Below are 24,809 nucleotides of genomic sequence, written 5' to 3'. Positions count from 1 at the left end.
GGGGGTCTGCTTCTCTATCTCCTTCTGCCCCTCCCCCTCCACTCATGCTCTGTCTCTCACTTTCTTTCAAATAAATAAAATCTTAAAAAAAAAAAAAAAGGCAGTCTCTATGCCCAGTGCTGCTCTCTAGAACCACTCTTTTAGCTCTTAGAACGGTTCATTCTGATACTCACTTCTATTCTTTTTTTTTTTTTTAAGATTTTATTTATTTATTTGACAGACAGAGACAGCCAGCGAGAGAGGGAACACAAGCAGGGGGAGTGGGAGAGGAAGAAACAGGCTCATAGCGGAGGAGCCTGATGTGGGGCTCGATCCCATAACGCCGGGATCACGCCCTGAGCCGAAGGCAGATGCTTTAACCGCTGTGCCACCCAGGCGCCCCTCACTTCTATTCTTCATTCTGATACTCACTTCTATTCTTCTATGCTTATAATGGCTTTTTAAATATCCCTTTAGGACATCACTTAACTTCTGTGAGGGTAAATGAGGCTTTAATTCCTACGGCTCTCCTTCTCCTTACACACATGCGGCACAGGCCCTCACTCCCTCATCCTGGCTGTGTAATTACAGACCAAGTTTCAGACCCATCAGTGGTCAGAATTTATATTCCTGTGACTTACTATTCAGCTCAAAGCCAAGAAGGAGTAATATTACACTTCCTTTTTTTAATTAATTGCCTCATCTTTTTTACTTTCATAATTTTTAATAAATCTAATCATAAAGTTTATGCTTCTCTGTCAATAAAAGCATACATTTTTTTAACCCCTCAATTTTGTTTTTATCCAAAGGACTAAAAGATGCGTGTAACAATTAGCTCCGAGGAATTTCATCGGATCACTGCTATGGTAGAAACTGGAGATGATGCAGATGGGCAACAAGAAAAGCCTGAGTGGGGAAACTGAGGCACAAGCATAGGCTGGACTACTAAGTTTCTACTGGTTGACATGAAAAGGCATTCATCATCTAGGGAGGCAGAAAAACTAGTTGCAAACAGTATGAACAGCAGAGATCCGTTGTCATGGAAAAAGTATAGGCGATCCATCACGCTAATACGCTGACAATGCTAACTGGAGATGCTGAGATTTCAGGTGACATTTTGTCTTTTATATATTTTTAATTTTGAAATAGTTTCAAACCTATAGAAAAATTTTAAGAAAATGGTAGTTTTTGTACAGTCTTACCTAGATGCACCAATTTTTTGAGATACAAATTACATAACATACAATTTGCCCACTTAAAGTGTATAATTCAATGGTTTTTAGTATATGCTGAGTTGTGCAACCATCACCACCATCACATTTTAGAGTGTTTTTGTCACCCTTAAACCCCTCCCTGTTAGCAGTCACTCCTCATTCCCTGCACCCCTGCAGGCCCTGGCAACCACCCATCTGCTTTCTGTCTCTAGATCTGCCTGTTCTGGACACTTCATATAAATGACATCCCATAATACGTGGTCTTCCGTGACTGGCTTCTTTCGCTTAGTGTAATTTCAGGGTTTATCCATATTGTGGCATGGATCACTGCTTTGCCACTTTTTTTTTTTTTTTTACTTCGTCACTTTTTAAGGCTGAATAACATTCCATTTTACAGGGACATGCATTAATTTTATGCATCCATCATCAGGTGATAAGCATTTAGTTTGTTTCCACTTCTTGGCTATTACAAATAAGCTGCTAAGAACATTCACAGAGGTACCAATTCTGAACACTTTGCCACTTTTGCTTTTTAATCACCTCTTCGTCTCTATGTATACACTTATCATTATAAGACGGACTATAGATCTAAAATTGTCCAAGTTTTTTTCTGTTATTGATAACATAAGAAATGATTTACAAATTAATGAGTTCTGCTCCTTTGCTGTGATCTCTCGTTATTCAGAATCTCAAATCAACGTGCTCCGACCTTCAGAGACGATAGCGCGTCAGCACGGAGTGTGCATCTCCAAGTGGCTTTGCAAACGCTCATTCTAAAAGGTCACTCAGGAGCCCCCCGGCATTCCTTAGCGGGTGCGCTGCAGATGGGCTCACCTGTCTCCGGTCGGCCTGCAGCGGTGGCGGTGGCGGCCGAGCACAGTCCCGGTAGAGCATCCGCAGCCGTTCACACTGCACTTCCACAACTGCCAGCCGCTCTCCTGGAGGGGAACGCGCCCAACACGCGAACATTAGTCCCACACCCCCGGAGCACTCCAACTCTTCAAAGCAATAAAATGTTTCACACAGGATTCAAATTCTTACACAAAAGGGAAGAGCCTGAGATATCTTTGTCTACTACACTGCCGGATCCAGAACCCGGCTTCCTCGGTATTTACCACCTCACTTCCAAGATGGGGTAACAACAGCACCTGTGCCTCACAAGGTCGTGAAGAGGAGACGAAGTAACACAACTGGAGCTTTTCGCTAAGTCCCTAGCACAGGGCGAGCACTCAATAAACGGAAGCTATTATTCTCACCATTGAAACTGATTTTTAAAACATCTACTATCTCTTTAACATCTCCTGCGAGCAAGGCACAGTGCGAGATCCTGGAGAAGACAAAGATACAGGAGCCAAAGCTCCACTCCTGGGAGGACAGAGGAGATGCACACGTGCATTTACACGTCCGAGAGCGAGTGTGGGACAAGGCTGCGGTTTGCGATATGATCCAAGCACAAACACTGGCACAGAGAGGGGAGTGAGCACTTCACTCCAGGACCCGGAAAGGCTTCATAAAGACAGGCTTGAGTTAGATCTTGGAAAAGATGGGGTTTCAATAAGCAAAGAAGGAAGGGAATTCCGGGTGGTTTGGCAATTTGAGAAATGGTCTAGGAGAGTCAAGAGTGAGAGGTCTTCGGAGTACCTCAATCAAGGCATAAAAATTAACTTGAAATGGATCAAAGGCCTGAAAAAAACTTTACACTTAGAAGAAAATAATGCTGTAAACTTTCATGATTTTGGATTAGGCCATGGTTTCTTAGATATGACACCAAAAGTATATGTAACAAAAGAAAAAAGAGAGAAACTGGACTTACCAAAATGAAAAATGTGTTTCAAAGGACACTACTGAGGAAATGAAAACACAACCCACAGAATGGGAGAAAAGATTTATGTGCTACCTGATCAGGGACTAGTATAGCTACAATTATAAAGAACTCTTATAATTGGGGTGTCTGAGTGGCTCAGTTGGTTAAGCGTCTGACTCTTGGGTTTCAGCTTAGGTCATCATTTCAGGGTCATGGGGTTGGGCTCTGTGTCAGGCTCCATACTGAGCACTGAGTCTCTCTTTCCCTCTCCTTCTGCCCCTCCCCCGCTCGTGTGCAAACTCTCTAAATAAATAAATAAATAAAATCCTAAAAAAAAATTGGGGCGCCTGGGTAGCGCAGTCGTTAAAGCGTCTGCCTTCGGCTCAGGGCATGATCCCGGCGTACCGGGATCGAGTCCCACATCGGGCTCCTCCGCTATGAGCCTGCTTCTTCCTCTCCCACTCCCCCTGCTGTGTTCCCTCTCTTGCTGGCTGTCTCTCTGTCACATAAATAAATAAAATCTTTAAAAAAAAATAAAATAAAATAAAGAGCTCTTATAATTTTTTTAAAAGATTTTATTTATTTGAGAGCAAGCATGCGTGCAGACAAGCAGGGGGGAGGGGCAGAAGGAGAGGGAGAAACAGACTCCCTGCTGAGCAGGGAGCCCAACACAGGGCTCAATTCCAGGACCCTGAGATCATGACCTGAGTCGAAGGCAGATGCCTAACTGCCTGAGCCACACAGGCACCCAGAACTCTTATAATTTAACAGTACAATGACAACCCAATTAAAATGGGCAAGGGAGGGGCACCTGGGTGGCGCAGTCGTTAAGCATCTGCCTTCGGCTCAGGGCGTGATCCCAGCATTCTCGGATCAAGCCCCACATCAGACTCCTCTGCTAAGGAGCCTGCTTCTTCCTCTCCCACTCCCCCTGCTTGTGTTCCCTCTCTCGCTGGCTGTCTCTCTCTGTCAAATAAATAAATAAAATCTTAAAAAAATAAAATAAAATAAAATAAAATAGGCAAGGGATTCAAATAGACATTTCTCCGAAAAAGATAAATGGCCAATAAGTACATGAAAAGATGCTCAACATCATTAGTCATTAGGAAAACACAAATCAAAACCACAATGAGATACCACTTCACACCTACTAGGATGACTGTAATCAAAAAGACAGACACCAGCAGGGCTGGTGAGGACCCCATCCACTGCTGGTGGGAGTGTAAAATGGTGCTGCTGCTGTGGAAAACAATTCCTCACAAAAGCAAGCAGTTTCTCAAAAGTTCAACACAGGATTACTGTATGACCCGGCCACGCCACTCCTCCATACGCCCAAGAGAACTGAAAACATAGGTCCACGTAATGGATATACATCGTTACAGCAGCATTAGTGGTAACTGCCAAAAAGCACGAACAAGTATCCATAAATTCATCAATAAACAACCTGCAGTCTATGCACACAATGGAACGGTACTCAGCCGTCACATGTACGGAGAGCTGACCCATGCTGCGACATGGATGAACCTTGAAGACGTGGTGCTCAGTGGAAGACGACAGACACAAAAAGGACAAATATTGTAGGATTTCACTGGTAGGAAATCCCCAGGATACATAATCCAGAGAGACAGAATGTAGATTCGAGATTCCCAGGAGCTGGGGGAGGGAAAATGGGGGGGTTATTGTTTAATTGGTATTGGGTTTCTATTTGGGATGGTGAAAAAATTCTGGAACTATATAGTGGTGATGACTGCATAACTCTGTGAATATACTAAAAACCCAAAGAAGTATATGCTTTAAAATGGTAAATTTTATGGTATGTGAATTAAACCTGAATCTTAAAAAAGGTCTTAGGAGAAATCAAATGTAGTCCAATAAAAGTAAAGCAGAGTTTGTTTTGGATAGCGAGAAATTTATTGACTTATACCACACGTAGAGACACCAAGACACCCATTACAATCCAATGATATGGATTAGAAGGGGAAGGGAAAGAGAAGGGAAAGATAAAACAGACTCAAAGTGGAGGCAGGAGCCAGGTCAGGCCATGAAGTGTGTGCCCCCGTCCATTCTTTAACCTGGGGTGGGGCCCAAGCCCAGGTCTGTGCTTCCCAGTGGACAAATCAAAGAGGAAACTAAACTGGAGTCCAGTATAGAAATGTAAATTAATTAGTCATAAAGAGCCTAACTAGCTTTGAGAAACACTTTGCAATTATTATTAAAATTAAAAACTTGTTCCAAGAGAACTTATACACAGAATACTGGATGGTCCAGTGAGTAACATGTGCAACAGTGTTCTTACAATCAAGCAGTAACCAGTGTCAGGAGATAGTTCAGTGGGACTGACTGGAATTATATTGAATAAGGGAAAAGCAATTCTTACGGGATATAATGGGGGCTATCTGGCAGAGGTGAAGTATATCTGCTGTGAGGTAGGCTTAACACAAGAGGAGATTTTACAGAATCTAGTGTGAGAGTAAAACATTCCTATACTTCCGATGCAGGAAAGGCAAAACTGACTGTCCTCTGGCCAGAGCCACAAGTAACGGCCAGGACTGGCTGTGAACGCATTCCAGTCTGTAAATGACAGCTCCACAGCAGTAACTATGCTTAGGGAAGCCAGCATCTCGTTGACAGCTCCACGCTCTTGACGGCCATTCAAAGCAGGGCTTCAGGAAGCCAACTACGATGACAATGTGGAAAGACAAGGTACACAAAGGAAAAGTTTGGGAGTATAATGTAGATGTCTGGACAAGAGACAAAAAGCACCTGACTTATGAAGCTGGTAGTGGAAATGAGCAGGAAAGGGATACATTTCAGGAGCATTTCAAAGGAAGAATAGAACATGGCAAACGATTGGATGTGGAAGGATAGAAAGGAGGTGTCTGTCATATTTAACTATCTCAGAGCCCAAAATAGACTGAGTATCATGACCTACGACAGGAAAGTCGGAAAGGAGAGCTGACTCCAGAGGAAATAATGACTTTAGTTTTAAATGTGGGGTATTCTTGAGGCTAGGGGTCCTAAGAGAAGGGGCCAAGAGGCCTGGCTAGCCAGGGAAGGACTACCCATAGAAGAAGACATGGAAAGCAGAGGGGAGGGCAGATACGCAAAGGAAGTGGTTGGTAAAGCTTAGAGCAGTTCCATCAAGTGAGGTCTGGGCCTCTCCTAGCACGACTGCCCAGGCTCACCTTCAAGTAATGATTCTGACTTTTGGGTGGAGCTTGGAAAGCATTTTAAACATCCTTCCGAGGGATTCTTCCGAACTTTCGAAGTCTGAGAAGAACCCCCGGCTCAGGGAATGTGTATATTTAGAAAGTAGGGAGTAGAGAAAATAGTTGGACCAGAGAGGTTCTGGCTTCCCTAACAACATAAAGTTAGGAATTTTTTTTGGTTTCTACATGTCTTTTCTTCAGTATTAAAATTTGTTTCCTATGCTGTTTCAACCAAGGGATCCAATAAACTTTGCAGAAATATTTCTTCATGGGAAAAAACTCTCTGGCGTAGTGCTATCTTCCTAGACCAAATGGAATTAGGTATTCTTTTCCCTGGATTAGAGAAGCTATACAATTGAGCTAGGAGTAAGTCAACATTATAATGGCCCAGTCTTCTGCTTAATTCATCCCAGAGGAAGTAAAATAATGGAAGAAATTAATTGAATTTTTTTTCACTTTAGAAAATCAAGCATATTATTGCATGTAAATTTCACATTTTCATACATGAAATAAAAAGTCTTGATATATTCAAAAATAAAAATCAAAGAACTGTTTCTCTTCTACCCATCACCTTGAATCGTTTATTAAACAGCATTTCTTCTAAGCCTAGGACTTTCTTGTGGGCTCTAAGAATCCACCACAATGTTACAAAGTAACCCAGATGCAGGACTGGTTGGTTGCTGGCAGACTGAGAAGCCAGTAAACTTTTTGATATGTACTTTAAACTTCAGAGCTCTTTCTGGTAACCTAATAAGTGAGTTATTAAGGACTGTTAAACTTGACATAAGACACTATTTTAGGGTATAAACTGATGTGTATAAGATCATGGTCTTCTCTTTTGTGGCAATTAATAAACACTTCCCACACATTTCTACCCAACTCTTTGTGACCACAGAGTTCTCTTCCATTAGGGAAAATGGGTTAGGTGGGTTATTACTAAAACCATTTGAGGCCACTGCTCCAAATTACAATTCCTAGCTTGTACATTAAGTACGAAAGTTAATTTCACAGTTTAAGACCTTCCTTATTCGATAAAATGTATAAAAGGATAGAGTGCTATAAAACAGTGAGTGATCAGGGCCCCTGGGGGCCTCAGACAGTTAAATGTCTGCCTTCGGCTCAGGTCATGATCCTCGGGTCCTGGGGTCAAGCCCCACATCTGGCTCCTTGCTCTGGGGGGCATCTGTTTCTCCCTCTCCCTCTGCCCCCAGCTTGTGCTCTCTCTTTCTCTCTCAAATAATAAATAAAATCTTAAAAAAAAAAAAAAGCGAGCGATCAATTCATCAAGTACATGCTTGCTAAAAATCAGTCATATATGTCTTACAATGTAACATAGGCCAAGAACATGAAAAAGCAGAGGCAGGGAACGAAGGCCCAACCACAAGTACAAAGCTGAATTATGGGCAAACATTTAGTCACAGTTTCCCCAGAGAAACCTAGCAAATTCCTTTTCTTCTGTTCTTATTCTCTATGCTCAGGTCTCTCTGAGGTTTATTAATAGTCACTGGTTCCACAGTGCTACACCTAAAAGAGGAGGGAGATTTGAAGAGTAAGACACATATAGAGTGAAGACGAAAAGCAAAGACCAACCAACAGAAATTGGTACCACGTGAAAAAGAACAAAATTTTAGGGACAGAGGAGAGATTAGGGAGTGACTGAAAAAGCAAATGGCATGAGAAATAGTAAATAATATGGATAATAAAAATGACACCCCCCCACACACACAAAGGATAACGCTAAAACCAATAAGGAAGTCAAAGATAGTAATTTATTCCTTACAGTTCACAAAAATGCTGGCACTAGAGACTGAAGAAGGCTAATCTGTGAACAATTTCTTTTGGAGTCCAGTTAGATCCTTGGGGACAAAGCATAAATTTTCACTTAAAAAACACCCAGGCCAACTACCAATTTACAGAAAATCTGTGAGGGACACAAAAATGACACCACAGAGATACAATCAGCAAAATCCACACTATAGGAAACCATTCAAAAAAAAAATTGCAAGGCAAAAAGAGCATAATGAGGAGAATCTAGATTTTAAAAGAAAATTAAAAGACAGCAATGAAATTACAATGTAAGAATTTTATTTGGATCCCAATTCAAATAAATATAAGTATGACTTTATAAGAAAATTAGAAAGTTGCACACGGACTAGATAGTTAATAATATTAAAGAACTGTTAATTTTTCAGATGCGATAATGGTATGGTGGTTTTTTAAAGAGTCCTTCTTTTTTAGAGACACATACTAAAATATTTATGGGTAAAATAATATCTAAGAATCTGCTTAAAAACAATCCAGGAGGCGGGTACAATATAGATGAAATAGGACTGACCATGAGTTGGTAACTGTTGAACCTGAGGATTCCTTATCCTAGTCTCCCTATTTTTTGTTTAAACTTTTCTATGAACACAGATACACACATACACACACACACACACACACACACACACAGATGGATGTTAGTGCAAAATCCTGACTATGAATTCAAATGTAGCTAATGGCAATAGTTAGAAAGTATCGGTAGCCCTAAGGGTTCATAAATAGTTCTTTTTTTTTTTTTTCCAAAGATTCCACTTATCTATTCGACAGAGAGAGACAGCCAGCGAGAGAGGGAACACAAGCAGGGGGAGTGGGAGAGGAAGAAGCAGGCCCACAGCGGAAGAGCCCGATGTGGGACTCGATCCCGGAACGCCAGGATCACGCCCTGAGCCGAAGGCAGACGATCAACCGCTGTGCCACCCAGGCGCCCCATAAATAGTTCTAACAGGGAAATAAATACAATGAATTAATATCAGTGGAAGAAAGAAAACATGCTGGCATGGTCCTCAAGTTAAACTGAAAAATGCTGATTTACTACTTTGTATTGAAAGCTGTTTACATTTCTAGATCTGGGATAAAAGTTGTGCTAAGTGCTGTCTGTAGAGCTCAGCTACCGGACACGTGCACACGTGTGTGGTGTGTGTACACACGTCAGCACTCCATCATCAAACTGGAAATGTGCTGACGACACTCAGTAGACCAGGACGGCAGGGAGAGCCACCGCGACTTACCAGCACTGCATTCCTGCGCCACCAGGTTGAGCACTTCAACAGCGGCTGGACACTGTTGTATGAATTCTTCACAGAACAAGCTGTCTTCTAAAAGCTGGGCCATGACCAGGCATGCTCTTAATGTTAAAAGATTTATAATATTTCAAAGTCATCAATGTTCATTCTCTAAAAAGTTAACTATGAAAAGCATTTCAATCGATTTTCCCCCCTAATTTACAAAAAGGTTTAAACTCCCCATTCCTCTTGCTTTTTTTCCTGAACTGGACTGGTCTGGAAACATAAGTAACTTCTCTTTTCCCCCAGAGTAATGGCTGACACCGTATGGACAAGCAGAAGAGGGCAAAACGGTTGCCATCTCTACCAAAGCGGAGACACAAAGTGCCAGGTAAGAAATCAGCATTATCTTTTAAAAACATTGCCTAAACTGTGCTCCCTGGGCAATGTTAGTGTTCTGGGAATGAGACGAACACAGACACTTGGAAAATCTGTATGCTGATCTCTCATCTAATTCAAAATACATATTAGAACTTTCTAAGAAGTCCCACTGCCAAAAGAGAAACTTGTTACTGTGGTAAATAAATGTATTTGCAAGAAAATGCTGCTTTTCCTGCCGACACCAACACTTGAGGGCATCCCCTAGTTTTTCTCCTTATCAGTTGGAAAGGGATGGATCAGATGTATATTAACATAGTCCGAGCCATCTAAACAAGGTAAAGTGGCAGAGAGATTCACTGGGGTAGAACAAAGTGCTTTTCCCAAAGCACAGCAGTGGAGCCTGGTGTATACTCCATAGATCACATTTTGACTGCTTCCTTATTTTCTTAGGGGAACAGCTTAACTGTTTTAAATTGCAGAAATTACACAATGCAACAAAAACTTGCAGAAATTGGGGAATGTAACAAAAATGTAGTAAACATAGCACAGAGAACGGTTCTGCTCTCAGCTTGGCATGAACTTCACACTGTAGACCCACTAAGCCGGGAGTGGAGGGGCCCAGCAAGGAACCCCCCCCCCCCAGGGCCTGCGCCACCTCAGCACATTAGGGGATCTCTGGAGGGTGCTCACCTTGTTCTTATTTCAGCCAGGAGCCGAACGACTGCCATCACAGGAGCTGACCCATCTCCTGTTGCAGGAAGTGAGGTATGAATAGAGAGACTTCCCTCCTGAGGAAGCAACATGGACTGGACTGCCTGTACTACCTTCTCAGTAATGGACAGTTTATGAAGAGGCAGTGCCTGATGGTGGTGGGAGGGGCATGGCAAAAAGTTAAATTCAAGTAGTTAGTTTATAAGAAATGAGGGTGTTATTATCTGGAGTTAATTCTCAAAATTTCAGTCAAAAAAATAAAATCACCAAACAGAAAATTGCAAACTAGACCAAAACAATTAAAAATACAATACCCTGTGGAATATTCCTAACCAAAGAAATGAGTTTTGTCATCTAGGTGAAAATCTTCACACAAATGTTACTATTAAACAATTATGCCCAATAGACAAATATACGTCCCAAGTAATACTTAAGATAACCAAGTATTTGTGTCTCTGTACTGTGTGTGTGCTCATTTTTCATTACAGTATGGTTACCATTTGTAGTGACATTTAATAATGCATTTAAAAATCACCTTACCTCCGATCTTGGAACACAAAGTCTAGACAATGGAATAGTCAATGTGTCTGACGCTTGCGAAGTCTTTCTACAGTCTATGGGTGGGAATCTGACTGTAGCTATACCTTCCTGTTCATTGATAGAAGCCACTACTCCGACGCTTCCTGATATTCCTCTACCTAAAACCTAGAGATAAAGACGGATTAGCACCACTGACCAGCTCTGATTGTGTATGCAAATCTCTCAGGGGACAGGTGCAGGGAAGGGAATTCACAGCTGCTATTAGAGGCATTACAGGAGTAGTTTATTACAATGCAGATACCAAGCACTGAATGGGAGTTAATATAATAGGTCCGAAAACCTATGTCAAGGTGATCACAATATGACAGTAACTCAAACTTCCACCTCTAAAATATTAGTGACACCATGGGACGCAAGTATTATAGTTAACATTATACGGTACTAATATATGAATAATCTATAGCACAGTGTGGATCAGAATTCATGGTTTCTCAGATTCCTTATTTAGCTTGAAGGAACAAGGATTTCCGTCCAACTGGGTGGATGATACCATTTTTACAGATGATCAGTTAATCAATGGATGCAGTAACTTGGGGAGAGCAGGGACTTGGGAAATGCTGGCTGGTTACCTGAACCTCAGACCCTATCTTGATGGTCTCTTTGAAGCCTCCAAGGGCACACAGTGCGGCGACGGCCTGGCGGGCGATTCTCTGAAGTTTGGCGAGTTTCCTGCCACTACTGCTGCCATTTTCCAGAATGCTCTCTGCATATTTCCCCAACTGTGGAATGTACATCAGTGCACGAGACAGAACCTAAATATAAGAAGCAGCCATGTAATAGGAGTTAAAGCTTTGGTCATTTTCGATATTAAGAGTGACGAAGTGTCCAGAACAGTGGCTGGCTCCCGTGTACTGAAGGAACTCTGGTTACGGGAGGGATGAAATTACCCTCAGGTATGACCACTGACATCTTGCCATATTCCCCTTATGTGATTAGACAGGGCTGGAAACACGCCACCTCAGAATGTGGGAGAATCAAACACCGTGTTAATGAAGCCCCTAAATTAGAACAAAAATTTACCTGAAGGAAAACTGTCACAGCTTACTGCCTACAGCTCAACACCCCGTAAGACATTCACTTGAAAAACGACTGTGGGCAAACAGGAATTGATTACAGGTCCCTAGTTTTCAGGAAACTTGACTACTCTTTGTAATGATGAATTCCTGATAGAGCACTCACGGAGTATGTATCACAGAGGCCTCCCTAGGACGTAGTAAATACACTTCACAAATCCAGAAAACCAAGGCTGCATGATTCCCTAATGTCGGTACCAACTGAACAGAAGCAAGAAGGAGAAACAAGGAGTGCCATTCCTTCCCTGAGAACACGGTCCCGTCTTCTGCAAAATCAGAACTGGCAGTGACAGGAGATATAGGAGAAACGACTAAACCAAAGCAAATTTGAGGGGGAAAACCACTAACAAGTCTATCTGGCCAATTCGGGAAATCTCTCTTACTAGAGTACGACCCTTGCTAGGCAGGAGAACACAAACTTCCTCCTCGCGTCTTCAGCTAAGCAGCGACACTGCGCTAACCTTTTCTGCCGTCGTGGTCCATATTTGAGCAGCATTTGACTCGGGTGCCATCAGCAAGCTATGAAGCAAGGCGATCACTTCTGCGGCCATGCTGTTCGCCACGTGCCCACTGATGAAGGGTCGGACAGGGTCAGTCCTGCAAGTGTCAACAGGGAAAGTGTCAATGCCCAGTGATGGTTAAGAATGCAGAGAAGTGGCTTTTAGGGTTATCATCAGATGGAAAATTTTTCTAATGATATAAGAAAAAGAGAAGCTAAATTAAATCACTTCTCTCCTACTCTTTCTATTAACTGAAGGATCCTCTGAAACAACAGACCTCAAACCCGAACCGCATAAGCCCTCAGGATCGAGGGACGATGCTACGCCACACCTACGCCTGCAAACACAGAACAGCCCGCAAGCCTCCTGCACGCGACACTCATCCCTCCCATCGCCTCCCAGAGAAGTTCACGGGTACAGCTGCGCTGGGCTGGAAGAAGTAACGGCAGCAAGACGTGAGTGCACTAACACTCAAAAAAGCCGTAGCTGGTGTTCCTGGTAGTGGCCTTCCTCAGCAAAGCCCACCCTCTGGCTACAGATGCCCCCTCGGCCAGGAGCGCCTCCCTCTTCACCCGCCGGCACCTCAGATGGTATTTGAAGCCCTCAGTCCGCATCTCCAGCAGGTCACGGGGATGATATACAATTAAAGCCCTAAGAACAAGTCCGTTACAAAGTAGGTCTGAGAAAAGTGTGACAGGGAAAGACTACCTGGCGAGCTCAGAGTTCCTCTCTCGGCAAATGGAGGTCTGGGCGGTTTTCTTTTTGTCACCTGTGGACAGCCCACTCACAGTCTCTGCGTTGACAGACTCTACAGGTGGCCCGACGCTCACGATGAGGCCTGACTGGGCCCACTTGGTTGCTTTCCGAAGAGCGGCTGCAGCCTCTTCTGTGATCACCTCACAGCAGCCGCCCTGGAGGGAAGTTGGAGACCGTCACCATGCTCCGCTTCCTCACTTCTAAAGCCCGCTTCCCCGCCACCAAAGCAACCCAGGCTCACTTCTCAATACTCACATGTTAGCATGCTAGATGTAGAAAGTTAATTTCCCATCAACATCCATGTTCCCACCCAGTCGCATGTGATTGTTAGTCCTCTGGATTTGTTTCCATGCAAATTCTGGCATACATAATCATGGCTCACACCACACACAGGTTTTCTATTTAATTTTTATCAAACTATCATGTGTTTTGATATTGGTATATACTGATCTACCGGGATCTTTTTATGGTTGTATGGTATTTCACTGTATGCATGTAATTTAAATTTTCATTTAATTTCTATTTTGTTTTTTATAAATAAAACTGTGAAGAGCACGGCTGTCTCTGGACACTTGAGAATGCCTGTTTACCCTGACCTTGACAATAATGGCTATTATCAATTTTCTTTGTCTGACAGGTGAAAAATGATACATTACTATTTTTATTCCTTATTGTGTAATTTGTAAACATGGGCATATTTCTGTATTTTTTATGGGCTACGTGTCTTTATTTCTTTTTATCTATTGTTTTTTTAATCTTTCACATATAATCACTTTTAAAGTATTATTTTTTAAGAGAGAGAAAGAGAGAGTGCGCCCACATGTGCGTGGAGTGGGGAGGGGCAGAGAGGGAGAGACAGAATCTTAAGCATGTTCTGCACCTACTGCGGAGCCAGATGCAGGGCTCGATCTCACAACCCTGAAATAGGACCTGAGCTGAAATCAAGAGTCAGATGTTTAACCAACTGAGCCACCTCAGGCACCCCTCACTTTTAAAGCATTATTAGGCTGCAAAACTTTCTTAACAGAGCTAAAAGAAAACTTCAAGGTCAAAACCAAGAATTCTCTTTTACATTTTAACATTAATGGCCCATTGATTCTGACTAGTTCTCTTGAAAATGGCTTCTCTTAAGCCACTGACTTCAATTTCTCACCCTGCCTCCTTGTAGGAACTTTTTTTTTTCTTAAAAATGTCTCTGCAAACCTAAAGTATGGTAAACGTCCCTCAATCATGGCTCTTATCAGAGCAGGTGTCTCCATATTAGGGTTACCTTGGTCATGTCTCGATCCATTTTCACGACTTTCTCCATGTTGGCACCAGTACCAAGTCTGAAGGGCCGTCCTTCTGAGCTACTACAAGGGAAAGCAGAGAGAGGTGACAATCTTACAGGCAAGGTCAAAGTGGGGCTGCAGGCTGTGAAGCAACCTACTACTGGCCAGGCCAGCATCATATGCAACAACAGGATTTTAAAATCCACAGTAGATTCAATTTTTCAAAAAAGGAAATGATTTATTATTGCTTCATTATAGCACTTTTAGGAACCAAACACCAGCTGATTTTTACAGTTGTAACGATAATTTAAAGCCTACATGAAAATGACGTACAAACTAAAAAGCTGAACAAGATCGAGAACCTGAGCCTACAATACAGGGCAGGCTGGGCACCTGGGAGGCACTCAGTAATTGATCTAAATCCCAAAGTGAGGGGACTTTAACAACAGCGAGGGCTGGATGCCTTGGTGTGAATGACTGCATCTGATAATTCAGCTTCCTCTTCCTCTTAAACCCAGCTCTCCAAAAACTCCGTCACCAAATTTGCACTGTGAAGTTCCACAATGCCCACAGATGCTTCTTGGTGATTTCTGCATCTAGCACTGACCTGCCTGACCCCGCTTAGTTTATGCTAGTGGCCCATTAGGGCTTTCGGTTGCCATGATGGCAGACAGGGGACCAATTATGAGGATGACACCATCATCACATCATTTATTTGAAGAAAGAAGTCTTCCCCTGAGACATACACGCATGTCCTAAGTTCCCTCATGTTCTGTGGCAGGACTTCCCGTCGTCCTCACTCCCACTAACAGGGCCCCGTGGGTTTGTAATCTTTGGACAGTAAGTATATTTTTGCTTCCTTATTGGGCAATCATACCATTCATACTTCCATGAATTAAAGCTTTAAAAAAGTTTCTCTTATCCCTCCACCTCGCAGTCAATGGTATCCTTAAATTTACCAATGGCTGAAGGCTGCCAAGGACTAAAACCAGATTGCATTATTCCTTCTCGAAGCCCAAATCACACTGTAGACTCTCCATTGAGCACAAACAATACATTCCAACAGGGCTTTCGCTCTCTGTTGGGTTTGAAGAGACAGTACCGAGTTGTGGATAAGAGCTTGGGCTCTGTGGTCAGAGGCCTGCGTCTGTGGTTCAGCTCTGCCTCAGTTTCTCCACTGTAACAACAGGGATGACAGTGATTACCTCTTAGGGTTGTCAAGAGGGCTGAGACAGTTGATGTATGTAAGGGGCTTACTGAGCACAGTGCCTGGGACACGGTCAGTGCCTGATGGCATGTGGCTATTACAATCAGCAGTCACCTTAGCAGCGGCTGGAGAACCTCATGAGAAGACTGGTCTTCCCGCTTGTGAATAAAGATAGACAGCTTGCCATCCACTGCTTCACTCTCTTCTCCAGGATCTTTATCGCCTTTTAAGGAATTCTTGGGACTGGTTTTTGTCAATGTAGTGTCAGGTTCGGAAGCAGTTGGAGAAAGAACTGTCTGACATCCTTTAAAAGCAAACAGAACAGTTACAGTGTTATCTGTGCAGCTCCCTTGCACAGGGAAAACTCTAGTTTTGGAGTCTCTCTCCCGCCCTCTCCCATCTCCCTCTCTTCTCATCGCAGGAGGCATAACAGCAGAGCCACCAAAAATGGAAAGCCCACTCTGGCCGTCCCTAGGAAATGGGCACTCAGTGCCATTCTCTGACCAGCTGCTCACCTGGGACCACATAATCTGCCAGCTTTGCTAAGAGCAATGAGGCGATCTTGGATGCTGGGTCGCTGGGATCCTCCTGTTCGCTGTTTAGGGAGGGAACAGAGTAGCTCCATGGCGGGAGCTCCACGTTTCCACAATCTTCTACGCTCATCAGCGGGAGCGCTGCCCGGCACAGCTGAAGAATGATAAGGACCAGCTTTGGAGACGGGCGCTGATCAAGCAGCAGGGATAGGAGTTTGGACACACAAGCTGGCTGGCTCAGGATGGCTTTACCTATATGACTCCTGAAAAAGAAGGAAGAAAAGGTACACAAGGCTGGGCATATGGGTGTCTAGAAATTCAGAAGCAAGAGTTCCCTAAATGAGGATGAACTGATTCACGAGGACGATACAGAGTTAGTACTACGTTTTTATGAAGGAAAACTAAGGTTTTTGGTAAATATCTAATGAAAGCTCACAACCGACCAATCAATACTACTTAAAAAGAAAGACTGAGTATTTTCTGATCCCTGATGAAATTTACTGAACTGCGATGCTATAGTTCAGCATGGTTCATGGAGTGCTACAACCTCACGACCCAAACTAGGAAGACTCCCCTGTAGTCTTTTATTCCTTTTTGAATAGTGCTTCAAGACCGAAGAGCTCACATAGCGTTGTGCAGGCCTCAGCAGTCTGGGAGCTGCCACAGCTGACCCTGCAGCATCTCACTGAGAAGAAAATGTCCAGCACAAGCCGAAGAACAAGTAGCCTTATGTGGACAAGAGGGTGTGGGCCTCACGGCTCACGCAGGATGGTACGGTATCACACCTCCACAGACCGTCTCTCCTTTTTTAAGACACAGCATGAGGACATGAGTCAACTGCAGGTCTTGACTGATTATCTCGCTATAATGAAGGTAAAGATTTTGGGTTACTCGATGCAACTGCCTCGACTTGGAAGGCTAGCAGCGATTACCGCCGAAGTACTAAAGCAAATGGTACCGTTTCATCACGTAGAGATTCACCTAAATGCCCTCGCATTTTGGAACTACTACTTTCCAACGATTTTATTCTCCACTGTTCTTGAAGCAGAAGCATGTCAGAATGGCCTTGTAATTTAGAGGTTTCAAAAGACAATCACCACCCAAGGGAACCCCAATCATCCAAGAGGAAAGCCACCCTTTCCCACAGCTCCGGCTGGGCCTTCCATACCTTGAGAGATCATTGAGAAGACTGAGGACATCCTGGAGGGCGTCATTCCCAGCGGCCTGGTTGCCGCAGCACTCAGTTGCACGGGCAAGGTGGTTGGTGAGAAGGCTGGACACCTGACGGGCCAGACCCGAGTGCACCGCCTCTGTGGAACCTCCTTCAGAGTTAAAGGAAAGGAAAGGAAAGAAAGAAAAAGCGAGGTGAGAACCCAAAGAAGCCCTGGGGAGCCTACAGGTGTGGCGGGTCCTCCCTCTCAGCCTCCCTACATTAAGCCCTTCTCCTGCCCGATTTTTCTTTAACCTGCTCAGTATTTCATTAGCTATCCAATTAGGGTGTCCTCGTTAGATAATATCTGCACATAAGGAAGGGTAACGATTCAATGTTGGGGAAAGACATTATTCTTCATAGAAACTGAATACAATTCATACAAAACAAGGAACATACTTCGATTAACAGGGAAGAGCCACCATTTTTTTTTCTACTGTGATGAAAACATCTTTATTTTTAACTCATACCCTCTCTCTCCTCAAACATAATTAAAGACCTTTTGAGATCTTTCCATTTTCACTGTAGTTCCAGAGGTTCCCCCCTCTCAAGCAGCTCTTGTAAAAAGCCACACAGATCAGTTGTCCTTTCCTGAACTTCCCATGCTCTCTTGGATCCCTGTGCCTACACACCCTTTTTTTCTGCATGGAAATGTTCTTTAACCTGTAAGAACAACTCACATGTCACCTTTCTGGGGAGGCTTTGCCTGATCCCTAGCACAGCTGAGAGGAACCTCTGTGCTCCCCCAGCACTTTGCATGCACCTCAGTTATGGCACTGACCACATCACAAACACTTGCTCATTAGTCTATCTCCCCACTGCACCGTATTTCTCAAGAGGAAGAGCAATGCCTTGTTCATCTTATGCCTGACTCTCAAGACAATAAAACACAGTGAATGAATAAACAGATAAGTAACCAAGCTATATACACAGGCCTGGGATACCATGGAGACATCATCCCTCTACTTTACTTTTTCAACTGGGATGGTAAAATATAGTCAGGAAATAGCACTTGAAAATGCAACTAAACTAGTTCATAGAAATATTTATTTGGAGACTGATAGCAGTGTTGACAAAAAGAACATGAAAGATATCTTCTCGATTTCCTGGCGTACTATACTCTCTCAGGGTGGTTATTGTTCCCCACCCCACCCCCAGCTTTATGGAGGGATGACAGACAAATACAAGTTGTATACAAATTAGATTGTAGAATGTGATTTTTGTAAAAGCCGTACGATGTGATTATATATACAGATATGTATATACATTGTGAAATGGTGATTCGACCCCAGAACTTATTCATCTTATAACTGGAAGTTTGACAACCTCTCCCCACTTCCCCCTCCTCCTAAAATTCCTGGCAACCACCATTCTACTCTTGGTTTCTAGGAGCTTGGCTTTTTTAGATTCCACATATAAGGAAATCACTCAGTATTTGTCTTTCTGTGTCTGGCTTATTTCACTTAGCACCACGCGCTCTAGGCTAGGCTATTATTTAATGTCATAGAGTAGCCATAGATTTTCAGAGAAGGACGCTAATGAAGAGGCTCTCATGAAATCATTAATTAAACCCATCTGATTATGTAATTTAATATAGCCTTTCTTTCAGCCAGCACAAATAATTAAATAAACACGTCAAGAGAAGAAATCAATGAATTCTAGAATGGAATCCTGCTTCTTACCTTCTTCTTTTTCCCACTCAACACAGCGGTTGGCAAGCACCTGGAAAGCTGCCCAGGCCATGGTGGCCACCTTCTGCTTCTTGGTTTGTTTCTCACTGGAGCTGGACTCCGTCTGACTGCTCAAGCTACACAGCCGGTCCATGAGCTGAACCAGGCCACTGCGCACCAGGCACTTCTCTTCACTCCTGGGCCAGGTGCAAAGAGTTACACACAGTAAACGTCACTGACCAGCCCTTGGGTTTAAGATCCAGGTTATCAAAGGGCCATAAAACAAGTCAGCATAGTTCTTCGTCTATTACTTAGGATACTACCACGCATAACTGAACACAGAAATATTTCTCTACAATGAGGATTTCCTTCATAAATAAGGAACTTCAAGTTTTGGGTTGTTCATATAGGATAGCTAAGTAAAAATGGACGGAATCAACTCAAGTTTCCCATCCATAACACAAAAAACTTATAATTTTATTATAAGGGGATTCATAAGGTCATTGAGAAAATAAGTGTATTTGTAAAAAAATTTTGCCAAATATGTTAAAAAAAATTTCCTAGAGATCTTTTACTTTCCTTCAAACCTCTCCATTTTGACAATATAATAGAATCCCTATTGGCCACTTTTGATCATGTAGGAATTCAACAATACGGAACTTACATAGTAACTTTAGGTGTCTGTCAGGAGGTAAGCTCATTTAATCACAGCGATAGTGTCACCAGATAATCAAAGCAAAACACCTCCCAATTTTTAAAAATTAAAACAAATTTTTTTAAAGATTTTCATTTGACAGAGAGAGAGAGAGCATGAGTGAGCACGAGCAGGAGGGAACGAGCACAAGCTCAGCGGGGAGCCTGACGCAGGGCTCAATCCCAGGACCCCAGGATCATGACCTGAGCCGAAAGCAGATGCTTAACCGACTGAGCCACCCAGGCGCCCCTACCCAATTTTTTTAATTTAAAAATATTTTTATTGAAGCAACTGCACTGCAGTGTAACTTACCCACAATAAAAAGCATTGCCTTCCTTACCTGGTATAAGGTATGGTACACAAAAGTCCGATGCTATTTGCACAGGCGATAGGGTAACGAGCACACAGAGACACAACAGAGGTCATGGTCTCGCCAAAGGCTTCCTGGACCTGCTCCACCATCCCACCACAGGTTAGTTCTTCAATTCTATGAAACAGAACCAAAGTGCACGTTTCTTGAACCATGGCAAGAAGAGTGACAGCATAAGAGCAGGAGTGTTCTTCTGAGAAACCCAAGAGTGTCTAGATGAATCCAGAACTGAAGGGATCTTGGAGATCACCAGTGTTTCCCAGACTGCAGGACCACAGAAGACTACCGGACAGCATTTCTTCAGTTGCCTCAGTGACAATGCCCACACTCTAGAAAAGTCTGGGGAATCCGAGGCTAAGTCAAATCAAGCAGGGCTCCCGACCAGGACAACTTGGAGCCTTACAAGGTTAAATCCCACAATATCGCTAAGAGCAAGAGAACGGTATGTCCTATGCAGCAGTGAGTTCTGTAAATGCAATTGTACTAATGAGAAAAATCAAGGCCCAAATAGATTAACTGTCTTTTTCAAGTTCACACTGTGATTATTAGCACAGTATGAGAATCCAATTGATACCAAATAAGACTTTCCCAATGTAAACACACAACTTGGGGTAGATTCTACAGCAATTAATATTAGTTGAAAACTGGAACTATCCGGATCCATAAAGATATGCTACAGAACACTGTTTGTAATAGCAAAAATTACTAAATAAAACCTAAGGTTGAAAAATCAGGATTGAATCTGAATAAAAGGTTCAGGAATACGAGGCAGTGCTATACCACCACTAAAAACATTACAGGAGGTATCTCTGGTTAGAATAAAGACAGAACAGATACCCTACAACATTAACAGGTTTTACCTCAAGGTGCTGGATTTACAGGTGATTTTTACTTACACCTTGGGATTTTCTGCATTTTTTCAAATGTTTGACATATGACATTAATAACTGAGGGAAGAAGGAAAAACCCTGCTGCCAGGGTTGTAGAGAAATTGTTCTGCAAGTGAGGTGTGGTGGCCAGTGCTACTCACTGTGCCTCCTGGGCACCCTCGGGTTGGGTGAGCATGTGACCAGCCTGGCCAATGAGCCAGAGCTCTGACAAGGGGACTGACAGCCTTCGAGACGGTGGTCCCCTCCTCTAACCCAGGCTCTCCGGGATTACCATGGGCTGTGGTGCACCTGTGCTGGATATGAGCAGGAACTGAAGTTCTGTTCTGTACACCAGAGATTTTGGAGGGTTTTGTTTCCAAAAAGTAACATGGCCTCTCCTGACTGACACAGAAGTTTTTCAAGATACCTACGTTAGCTCTTAGTTAACACCTTTTCCTCCAGCCACTTCTCTCTGCTTGCTGGCCAGAATTTCTCAAAGAGCTATCAGGAGACACAAGTAGCCCCAGGCAGTTCTAGTCCAGGACTGTAGACAAATGCCTTTTCTATTTCTACCTGAAGATCTTTGAGGCCCAGTAGTGAATACTATAGAAAAACCTCACAAATAAGTTACAAAACCTTCTTCAAAGTTCGTATCTACAATTAGGTTTTTAGAAATTGAGCCAGTAAAAATAAGCACAAAAGGACACAAAAATACAGGCATGAGGATATTGACTACATCACAGCTATTAATGCAAAAGTAAAACAGAAAAAATGAAGGAGAAAAAGAGAAGATGAACCACATGTTCACTAGGAGGGGAGGAGTTAAATAAGACATAGCCATTCATACCTGGAGGTCCATAAAGCTCTTCAAAACTGTAAAGCAGAACTACATGCATTGACATGCAAAGACAGATATATCCAAGATATGCTGAACAAAATTCCCACGGCGGTGTTATATTACAGTATAATATAACCTGAATTCAGAAAAAATCATACACATACACACCTGTGTGTACAAAGAGAATTAAGTAGCCATTTACGTGTGTGTAGCTGACACAAGCAGCTCTTAGTGAACAGGGTGGAATTCAGGAGAGGAAGGGAGTACAGAGACTTCTACTCTCTGCTACATATGCTGACGTTACAAAACTGTGAACACTTTTAAAAAATAAAATATTTTAGGTGAAAACAATATATACCACTGTCTATGATTTGGCTTCAAGAATCATCTCTGGAACGAACGCCTCTCAACCACTCTGGTCAGGATGGTATGAACTACTAGAAACAACTGACCTGGGTCCTCCCTGAAGGACCATAGTCACTGGACCCACAAGGTGTGTCACGCCCCCGACGCGCACTGCAGCCGTCAGCAATTCCCGCATGTGCACCAGTGCCTGCTTGCGAGTATTTCCTCGCCGCCACCTCGTCTGCGCAGCCAAAAGAAAGCTGCTGCTGGACACCTGAAAGGCATAAGAAGGAAGTCCACCTGACTCTTGGTGACTGTCACAGGCCCCCCGCCCCGCCCTGTGCTGTTAGGTGCCATTCCTCTGTAGTCGGCAAAACACGACCTACAGCTTGGTCAGGGTTGGTGCCGATGAAAGCAAACAGCTGCCCCAGCAGGACGCTGTAGGTGGGCTTGTCCCTGCTGTCCTCGATGGCCAATGACTGCAGGAGGGTAAAGGAGCTGCTGCGGTGGCTAGTCACATGGCGCCGCCTGCACGAAAACAAAACGGTGCTGGATCACAAACAAGAAACTGGCTCAGGCAGTGTGTTCTGATGAATGTATTCAGCTCCATGTGGGAATCCAACCTTGGCCATTAGCCATTTACCTCTGATTTGCTCTAGTAAATTCCAAATCTTCATTACCAATCATTTCCAGGTCAGAAGGAGCCGACATGCTGCGAAGAAAAACAGGCTGCCGCACAGCGTGAGATATCACCTTTGTTTCTGAAGCTGATTTACAAGCTGGAACAGAAAAGAATAAGAAGGTTGGCATACCTGCTGTCTGATCTGGAGGACAGCAACGACAGCTACGCTACCAGTCTAAGAATATCTTCACTTTCTAGGAGAGTTCATCCACCACCAGCTAGCACAGCACACTGACGACTTTTAGGCCCATTTTTTTAAAACCTAGATATTAGGGTTAAAAATTATTTTAGTGTGGGGGCGCCTGGGTGGCACAGCGGTTAAGCGTCTGCCTTCGGCTCAGGGCGTGATCCCAGCGTTATGGGATCGAGCCCCACATCAGGCTCTTCCACTATGAGCCTGCTTCTTCCTCTCCCACTCCCCCTGCTTGTGTTCCCTCTCTCGCTGGCTGTCTCTATCTCTGTCAAATAAATAAATAAAATCTTTAAAAAAAAAAATTATTTTAGTGTGAAAAACTAAAGTTTTTTTTAAATTAAATCTGGTTTAAAAAAAAAAAGGCTGCAAGATTCATCTAATTTCATAAACTCTCAACCTTCACCTTAAGCATTCTAAAAAGCCAGAGAGGACCAAGAAAGTCATTTCTGGAATCAAAAATTTCTTAATTCAAATAAATCCAAATCCATTTTCTTTTTTCCAGAGACAGACTTTGTTTCCTCCTTTAATCATAGGTTTATTTAGCTGACTTATTGATATTTGGTGGCACCTTGGCTTTGATCAAGTTGGTGTGAATAAATACCACACTTGGGCTAAAATCTGACTGCCCCTTCTTTTAAGATAGACTCCTTAACACTACCCAGGGAAATGGTTGTATTATAAAAGAACACTTCAACAGAAGAGGACAAATCTACATATAAAGATCATCTAAGGAAAAAAAAAAAGAGAAGCAGTTATTTTGAATCTTAAGAATGGTCAGGCAGCTTCGGTCTAAAAACATAATTTCTGAAGATGTTATTGCTCAGCAAACTATTGGTTCACCATCTCTGATAGCAAGAGCCTCTTGGAAAGCATGATCAGCCTTACTGAGTGGTTAAGTCTTTACATTGGACCTTTAACTAACCAAGGCCTCGTGACCAGGGACGTGGTCAGCAGACTATCATGGTATGTGATTATACTGTACGCTCGGCACACTTCTCCCAACATTCTTAGCGAATGGTCCCTTTCACTAGGGTCAGAAACCTGAATCACTCTCCCGTGTGAGGAGAGCCCTGGGCACTCAGCTGGGACGAAAACAAGTTTGCTTGCTTGGCAGTGTCCATCAGGCTATGGGGTTCGATAACGGAGTCTCATGTTTACTCTTCCTGCTCTCTCAAGACAAGAATTAACACTTGCCATTATGGGCTATGCTGGTGTTGGGGATCCAGCTTAAGAAAGAAGATTCGTTGATTTCCCTGAGAAATATCCTTTCGGGCTAACAATTAAAATGTGACCAGGAAAACAGTGAAAATTCATGTTAGAAGGTTCCATATAATTCCTAAAGGGGCAATACAAACTCAGCTTTAAGAGGAAAATATGACACAAGATTCACAATGTTGACTAATTATACATGTTGCTATGAAAATGACGAGCCATAAACTGAAAGTAAGGGGCACCAGATTGTAAAAATAGATGTCACTGGGCTCTCAATAAGGTAGGTGAGGAGGCACCCCAGTTGCTCAGTCGACTCACAAAACACCTCATGAATTCAACGACAAGTCTTCCTTGGCTGGAAAAAGGAAAAGGCAAAATAAAAAAATGCTGACACTTCTTTTTCTCCTTCCTAGGAGAACGCAAGAGTGATTTTTCTTTTAG

At 43.1% G+C, this 24,809-nt stretch overlaps 1 protein-coding gene across 7 annotated transcripts in view; it reads right to left on the bottom strand.

Annotated features, from left to right (window-relative positions):
- Positions 1-24,809, bottom strand: part of LOC123778861 (putative E3 ubiquitin-protein ligase HECTD4) — a 129,261-nt gene that overhangs the window by 45,172 nt on the left and 59,280 nt on the right. For 4 of the 7 annotated variants that reach the window (XM_045776507.2, XM_087857344.1, XM_087857338.1 and 1 more), the window contains 17 exons: positions 22,925-23,060; positions 22,668-22,809; positions 22,389-22,555; positions 20,200-20,346; positions 19,178-19,362; positions 17,454-17,607; positions 16,268-16,548; positions 15,867-16,056; positions 15,648-15,722; positions 14,545-14,626; positions 13,227-13,429; positions 12,480-12,615; positions 11,515-11,697; positions 10,886-11,050; positions 10,325-10,494; positions 9,260-9,375; positions 2,028-2,131 (listed from right to left, as the gene is read on the bottom strand). In XM_045776507.2, the coding sequence (XP_045632463.2) occupies positions 2,028-2,131; positions 9,260-9,375; positions 10,325-10,494; positions 10,886-11,050; positions 11,515-11,697; positions 12,480-12,615; positions 13,227-13,429; positions 14,545-14,626; positions 15,648-15,722; positions 15,867-16,056; positions 16,268-16,548; positions 17,454-17,607; positions 19,178-19,362; positions 20,200-20,346; positions 22,389-22,555; positions 22,668-22,809; positions 22,925-23,060 (2,636 nt within the window). The remainder of the gene's footprint in view (positions 1-2,027; positions 2,132-9,259; positions 9,376-10,324; positions 10,495-10,885; positions 11,051-11,514; positions 11,698-12,479; positions 12,616-13,226; positions 13,430-14,544; positions 14,627-15,647; positions 15,723-15,866; positions 16,057-16,267; positions 16,549-17,453; positions 17,608-19,177; positions 19,363-20,199; positions 20,347-22,388; positions 22,556-22,667; positions 22,810-22,924; positions 23,061-24,809) is intronic. The other 3 variants (XM_087857340.1, XM_087857341.1, XM_087857343.1) reach the window with 1 other exon arrangement.

The sequence above is a fragment of the Ursus americanus genome, chromosome 30, assembly GCF_024610735.1.
Source record: "Ursus americanus isolate L20-20 chromosome 30, mUrsAme1.1.p, whole genome shotgun sequence".
In the NCBI taxonomy this organism is placed as follows: Eukaryota; Metazoa; Chordata; class Mammalia; order Carnivora; family Ursidae; genus Ursus; species Ursus americanus.
This window is presented reverse-complemented; position numbering and strand designations above follow the sequence as displayed.